Below are 7,424 nucleotides of genomic sequence, written 5' to 3'. Positions count from 1 at the left end.
AAAAAAAAAAAAAAGAAGAAGAAGAAAGAAAAAGAAAGGCTATACATCTTGCCTACAATTCTCACCACTCAGGTTTGTTATGCCATCCTACCAAAATTCTTGTCATTTTGGTTCACCAATGGCATCCTTACTTTCAAATGTAATGGACACTTTCCAGCTCTCATTTTACCTGACCTGTTTGATACTGATGACCATCTTTTTACTTGGGTATTTTTTTTCTTTATTTTTTTTCTATGTTATTCTTTGAGAAGCCTCCTTTTCTTAAGCTTCCAGGACATGATTCCCCCCCTCCTTCAAAGGTAAGCCTGTTTTCTGGCTGTTTCTTCATCTGTCCACAGGTCCTTCCTTAACTGCTGGACCCCTCTGGGTTTAGTCCTTGGCTTTCTTCTCACATTAGCCCATTTCCAGGGTGACCTCACATCCGGAGATTCACAAAAACACCCACTTCAAGCTTCTACTTACACATGAATAACTCTTCAATCGCTCTCTCTCAACTGGGTTTTTTCCCAGTTTCCAGACCCAAAGGCTAACTGCCTGTGGAAAAAAATCTACAGAATGTTATGCAGTTTACCTGTAACTTAGTATGTACATGTGTAAATATATCAGTTCACTTTTTTCCTCTTACCCTATCAAAAATATGTTCCTACTCCTGTATGTACTATTCTAGAGCAGAGAGAGCAAATGGCAGCCTGTGGGTCAAATCTGGTTTATGGGCACACAGCCACACCCATTTATTTACATATTGTCTCTGGCTATTCTTGAGCTACAAAGGCAGAGTACTTAAGACAGAGGACATATGGCGTTTGAAGCCAAAATACTTATTATATGGCCCTTTACAGGAAACGTTTGCCAACCCCAGTTCTAGAGGAGTATGTCGCTATCTTTCTAGCAATCTAGGGATCAACATTCACTCTTCTACCTTGTTCTTACATCAAATTAGTCCTGGTTCTACTACTTCTACCTCCTAAATATGTAATGAATCCATTCAATCTATCCCCCTCTTCTCTACTTTCTCTATAACTGCCACTAGTTCAAGCCTTCAACATCTGGCCTCCTGCCTTGCCCCACATACATCCTACACTCTAGTCATAAAGAGCTACTTTCTCACTCCCCAGCCTTGCCACATTCCATGAGTGGGGCCTTGCTTTGTTTATACTGTAGTCCCGGCACCTAACCCAGGTCACAAGGTAGACGCTACAAAAAGTACACATAATGTTCTATGTGTATGACTTCCTACATAGGACTTTCACATGTAGTCAGACTAAAACTTCATACACTATTCCCTCTGCCTGGTGGGCCTTCCTATACACCTACCCCTAGCCTACAACATTTTTTTTTTTTTAGACAGAGTCTCCCTTTGTCGCCCTTGGTAGAGCGCTGTGACATAACAGCTCACAGCAACCTCCAACTCGTGGGCTCAAGTGATTCTCTTGCCTCAGCTTCCCAAGTAGCTAGGACTACAGGCACCCACCACAACACCCAGCTATTCTTTTTGTTACAGTTGTCATTATTGTTTAGCTGGCCTGACCTGGGTTCAAACCCACCAGCCTCGGTGTAAGTGGCCCGTGCTATAACCATTGTGCTACAGAGGTGCTGAGCCAATCCTACAAACTTTGAAACCTCAAGATTATATCAAGGTCACCTGTTTTGAGAAGACATCCTAACTTTCAAAGGAAAAAGCAATCTCCTTTCTCTGTGCTCCCACAGGTGGTTCATGCAGACCTCTAGTAGGATCTTAAATCAAGATAACAAGTTATATCCGTCTGTCTTTCCTGCTAGACTATAGGTTCATTGGAACCCAGGATTTCCAATGACCTACAGACAGTTGGGAAAGAGGATCAGATGATAAACATTTCCAAATCTCAGGATCTTGGTAGTACCGTTATCTGTTGAATAAGCTCATTAACTGTGTATTCTGAATAACATCAACCATTTATTATTTATTGTGTGCTGTGGGGAAGCCAAAGAAGCAAGGCTAATTTTTGTTTTCTTTAAACACAGTTTGAAGAGACCAGATATCCAGGAAAAATTAATTTAAGTACAAAAGAAGAGTAAGTTCATAAAAAACATAGCAGTTCGGCACCTGTGGCTCAAGTGGCTAAGGCACCAGCCACATACACCTAAGGTGGCCGGTTCGAATCCAGCCCTGGCCCACCAAACAACAATGACAGCTGCAACCAAAAATAGCCAGGCATTGTGGCGGGCGCCTGTGGTCCCAGCTACTTGGGAGGCGAGGCAGGAGACTCGCTTGAGCCCAGGAGTTGGAGGTTGCTGTGAGCTGTGATGCCACAGCACTCTACCCAGGAGGACAGCTTGAGGCTCTGTCTCAAAAAAAAAAAAAGAACATAGCAGAAGAAGAGATCATTGACTCCATAGGATTTGAGAACGTTTTAGAAAAGAAGGTGAACAGGAAGAATTTTAATAGCAAAGGAAAAGGTATTTCTAGTTTGGAGAGAGAAGAGCACAGATGTGGGAACAGCCTAAGTCTGGGTAAATGAAGATGGGACGTGTGCAACATTTAAGCAGTCTAGTTGGGAGTAAAGGGTTTCTTTCTTTTTTTTTTCACAGAGTCTCACTTTGTCTCCCTGGGTAGAGTACCTTGGTGTTCCAGCTCACAGCAACCTCGAACTCTTGGGCTCAAGCAATTCTCTTGCCTTAGCCTCCCAAGCAGCTGAGACTATAGGTGCCCACCACAACACCCAGGTATTTTTGTTAGAAATGGGGTCTCACTCTTGCTCAGGCTAGTCTTGAACTCCTGAGCTCAAGCATCCACCCACTTCGGCCTCCCAAGTGCTGGGATTACAGGTATGAGTCACTGCGCCCGGTGGGAGTAAAGGGTTTCTAATAGGTAAAGAAAGGCTTGAGGAACAGTCTGAAGAGGGCCTGTCAGTAGGTAACTGAAAGTCACTGAGGGCCACAGTAATGGAACAAAAGTAGAGTTTAGAAAGACCATTCTATACGATAGAGATACAATTTGAAAGGAAGAGAAGAAACCCCAGGATCCTAGTTTCTCCATTACTTTTGTCTGTAGGAGGAGGGCCAGGCTCTGTAGTTGTTCAGTCAGCACCCCTAGCTGTAGTGAATACTGGTGTGTCTTCTCCAGGTCTTGCTTCTGGTTCTCTGCTATGGTGCTGGCCAGTCTAGCCCTGAGATAAGGAACAAGGAAGATAGCCAAAGACCAGATTACCTCCTCTGGACGCCACTCCCAAATCCCCACACACAGCTGCACTCAAGGAAAGGGAAAAAGAGGTTCCACTCTATCACAGTTCTCTTCCTGGTGACTCTAGCTTCTAGAAGTGTCCTGGAGAAAGTTCACTTAGGGGAAGCACAGAAAGGTACACATCTTACATTAAGTTCTCTACAGTGTCCTTGAGGTTCTCACACTGCAAGCTGCGCTCTCGGAGCACTTCCAGTGTGGTTTTCAACTGACACTCAACCTGGCCCAGCTCCAGGTGAGCAACCTGATTCTCCTGGTCTGCAAACTGGGGAGACAGAAGGAAAGGAAGGAAGGAACAAGAGAGGGAGGGAGAAAATAAGTACACTTGAGGAATTTTAGAGCCCTGGGGACAGAGTCTTTTTCCATTTCCCTCGCAAACCTCACCCAAATACCACCAGGAGGTCACACTCCTGAGATTTACCAACACCACTGCCCCAAGCCATATTCCTTACCTCCAAGGTCTCCTTCAGGTCCCGCACCTCTTTTGCCAGGACAGCGTGTTGTTGCTGCAGTTCTGCCTGCATGCATTTTAGTGCCATCTCTTCCTTCTGCCATCTGCCAAAGACTACATATTAGATCCCATTTGTTCCTAAATCTTGGGTGCCTACTGCCACAATAACCTGGTAAGAACTCACTGAGCAGCCTGCTCCTCATTACTGTGGTTAAGTTGGCAGAGCAACTCATCCTTCGTGGCCAGGTCCTCAGCACAATGGGCATGCTGACTCTGTAGCTCTTTTAGCTGGCTGTCTGTGCTGGCCAGAATCTGCAGCTGAGCCCGGAGATCTAGACCAAAAGTAACCTAATGACACCATGCAGTCACCAGGCCAGAAACTCCCCCAAACTTCTGCTCCAAAGCAGATACTCCAGGGCACTTCCTTGATCTACTGCCACACGTCAAGCCTTAGCAGACTCAATGGCTTACACGCATACATACACACACATACACACACACACACACACACACACACACACAAAAACCTGTTGCTAGGCGACTGTTTTCCAACTCCAGTTGTTCTATTCGGCCTTTGCAGTCCTCTAAATGAGCAGAAATTTGTTCCAGCTCCTTGGAAACCTGGGAAGAAAAGATAGTTTTTCTTCCATAGTTTCTCCTGAATCAAGAACCCCAGGACTCAGTCCAGCTTTTCTTTATGAACAAGATAGCAAACTACCTTGCTCCTGGGCAGCAGCACTGTAGAAAATAAAGTTGATCCTCAGGAAAAAGTAGTGACAGGAAAAAAGTGGCAGAAGTAAAGAAGGTGCTGAAGGGCAAAGGAAACAACTGGGCTTAAAGCCATCTTACAGCTAAGGGACCCAGCTGGTCTCCAAACCCAAAGGGTGGAAAGAAGACAGGTCTATAGGGTAAAAGGCTAATGCCATCACACCTTAGAAAGGTCGTCTGCAAAGGAATAAGACCTAAGCAGTTCCCACTCCTGGTTTGTACCTGTTGCTTTTCCTCAACTGCAGTGTCACGTTCCTGCACAGCCTGCCGGCTCTTGCCTGTGAGTTTCTCCGTGAGTTCTCGAGATTGACTCAGCAAAGCTGTCCATGTTTTATACTATCAGGGGAAGCAAGAGGGTCAACAGCACACACTTGAGGCAAAACTCCTAACAGGACTGGCTGAGAGTACAGAAGTGGTCATGATGGCCCAACACACTCACATCCAGTTGCATGGATATCCAGTCCTGCTGGAAAGTAGAAGTAAGACTCACTGTCTGCTGAGCCAGCTCTTCTTGCTCTGTATAAAGTTCTACCTATGAGAGAAGGATTGTCTATGGAGGGAGCCACCTCCTTTTGGCTATAGCAAAGTAAGTTTATGTGACCATCCTCCCAGTGTATCAGCATGGACCCCAGGAAAGAAAATGCCCTTCAATTACCAGTTGGGTCTGGGTCTCCTTCAGAAGCTTTTTGAATTCCCGCATGGATACCATGTCATGCTCCAGCTGGCTGATGCGCTGGCTGGCATGGGCACAGAAAGCCTCTAGCACTGTCTCTGCCTGTTGAGGGAAAAGGAAAGGTTTCAAGGACCCAATGGGCAATGGGAGAACAGCACAAAAAGCTATCACTATCTGACACCCTGGTAATTTAGTCTTTTATTCCCCAGAGCAGGCAGTTCTCAGGCCATCCATCTGTGTCACATGTGCATTTGTATCATTGTTCCTGCAGGAACCCTGAAGTGGAAACTGCCCATCCATAAACAGAAACCTGGCATCTTACCACATCCTTGCCTCTGAGGGCCATTTCCTCTCTGTGCCTTGCCTCTTCCCTTTCTGCTTTGAGGTTCTGGAGCTTTGCCCTCAATTTCTTCAACATATCAAAACAGCAGGAGACCAGGGTTTCTCCTCTCCGAGACTAGAAGATAAGAATCAGATGCTGTGTTCCTCTTCCTGGCTTTCATTCCCACCAGAGGCCTGTACCTCTGTCTTCATGCTGCTTACCTCCTGACTCACAGCAGTTTTATCTTCTTCTAAGTGCAACAGGGACAAGTGAAGCAATGTTATCAGCTCTTTAGAGACTAGCACCCATGATTGCTGTAGAGGGAAAGAAGGCTAGGCTAGATCAAATAAAGCAGGCATCCTCAAACTATGGCCCACCGGCCACATGTGGCTCCGCCTAGGACATTTATCCAGCCTGCCCGGTGTTTTTGCTGCTGCTGCCTGTCCTGCTTAGCAGCCAACTTGTCCCGGGGCCTGCAGTCTGGCCCTCCAATGGTCTGAGGGACAGTGAACTGGCCCCCTATCTAAAAAGTTTGAGGACCCCTGAGATAAAGTCACTAAGCAGGAAGTAGGGGCACTAAAGTAGGACACTAACCCCAATTCCAAGCTCCTAAGAAGATGTATTTAACAAAGGGTTGGAAAACTCCCTTCACTGCCACAGCTGACCATACTAACCACCCAAGATTTTCTATTCCTGATATTCAAAGGAGGACCAAAGGTGGTATAATGGTCAATCAACACTCACCAAGACATTCCTGGCCTGCTGCAGGGCCTGCACAATCTCCTGGCTCTCCTGAAGATACTGAGGTTTCTTAGTTATCTAGCCAGAGAAATAGAGTTATTCCATTTGAGTCTTGACATGCACTGCCAGCACACCTCATTCCCCCTTCCACCAAGTTACAGTAGCCTTAACTGGATGATGCCAAGTCAAAAAGAAACATTAAAAAAAAAAAAATCCTGGGTAGCACCTGTGGCTCAAGGAGTGGGGCGCAGGCCCCATATGCTGGAGGTAGTGGGTTCAAACCCAGCCTCAGCCAAAAACTGCAAAAAAAAAAAAAAGTCCTTTTTAAAGTAAACCTTTTTTTCTAATTACAAGGGTAATACATGTTTATTATAAAATTCTGGAAAATACAAAAATTAATAAAGAAATCATTAATAATTGTAACACCTAGAGCAGGACTGTTAACCAATAATGTACCCCCACATCAGAGATTTACTTTAGGGAGACCTATCAAAGTAAACTACCACCCACTTTTAACTTCTGCTGGTATTTTACCTCACCTCACAACCTCTCAGAGGTTAAACTCTGGTTTCCTTTCTTTCTTTATTTTTGAGACAGAGTCTCACTTTGTGGCCCTTGGTAGAGTGCTGTGGCATCATAGTTCACAGGAACTTCTAACTCTTGGGCTCAAGTGATTGAGCTCAAGCAATTCTCTTGCCTCAGCCTCCTGAGTAGCTGGGACTACAGGTGCCCACCACTACAGAGTATTTTTAGAGACAAGGTCTTGCTTTTGCTCAGGCTGGTCTCAAACATGTGAGCTCAGACAATCCACCCACCTAGATCTCTGAGAGTGCTAGGATTATAGGCATGAGCCACCTCGCCCAGCCTCCTTTTTAAAATATTTTTTATTTTATTTTTTGAGACAGAGTCTCACTCTGTTGCCCAGCTCTTAGCAACCTCAAACTCCTGGCCTCAAGCAATCATCATGCCTCAGCCTCCAGAATAGCTGAGACTATATGCCACCCCTGCCACCACGCCTGGCTAATGTTTATATTTTAGTAGAGATGGGAGCTTGCTATTGCTCAGGCTGGTCTCAAACTCCTGAGCTCAAGTAATCCACCTACCTGGGCCTCCCCGAGTAGTAGGATTACAGGCATGAGACATCATGCCCAGCCTGATTTCCTTTCTTTAAAAACCATGAACTTGGCTCGGCGCCTATAGCTCAACCGGCTAAGGCGCCAGCCACGTACACCTAAGGTGGCGGGTTCGAATC

At 45.7% G+C, this 7,424-nt stretch overlaps 1 protein-coding gene across 2 annotated transcripts in view; it reads right to left on the bottom strand.

The window, feature by feature from the left end:
* The window catches only part of SPAG5 (sperm associated antigen 5), a 28,189-nt gene that overhangs the window by 3,105 nt on the left and 17,660 nt on the right, over positions 1-7,424 (bottom strand). The window contains exons 5-15 of one of the 2 annotated variants that reach the window (XM_003797150.2): positions 6,176-6,250; positions 5,653-5,745; positions 5,432-5,566; positions 5,092-5,211; positions 4,876-4,968; positions 4,659-4,772; positions 4,196-4,289; positions 3,853-4,000; positions 3,670-3,772; positions 3,349-3,482; positions 2,995-3,146 (exon numbers count right to left, since the gene is read on the bottom strand). In XM_003797150.2, the coding sequence (XP_003797198.1) occupies positions 2,995-3,146; positions 3,349-3,482; positions 3,670-3,772; positions 3,853-4,000; positions 4,196-4,289; positions 4,659-4,772; positions 4,876-4,968; positions 5,092-5,211; positions 5,432-5,566; positions 5,653-5,745; positions 6,176-6,250 (1,261 nt within the window). The remainder of the gene's footprint in view (positions 1-2,994; positions 3,147-3,348; positions 3,483-3,669; positions 3,773-3,852; positions 4,001-4,195; positions 4,290-4,658; positions 4,773-4,875; positions 4,969-5,091; positions 5,212-5,431; positions 5,567-5,652; positions 5,746-6,175; positions 6,251-7,424) is intronic. The other variant, XM_023517524.1, reaches the window with a different exon arrangement.

The sequence above is a fragment of the Otolemur garnettii genome, unplaced genomic scaffold, assembly GCF_000181295.1.
Source record: "Otolemur garnettii isolate 467f Iridium unplaced genomic scaffold, OtoGar3 scaffold00112, whole genome shotgun sequence".
Taxonomy (NCBI): domain Eukaryota; kingdom Metazoa; phylum Chordata; class Mammalia; order Primates; family Galagidae; genus Otolemur; species Otolemur garnettii.
This window is presented reverse-complemented; position numbering and strand designations above follow the sequence as displayed.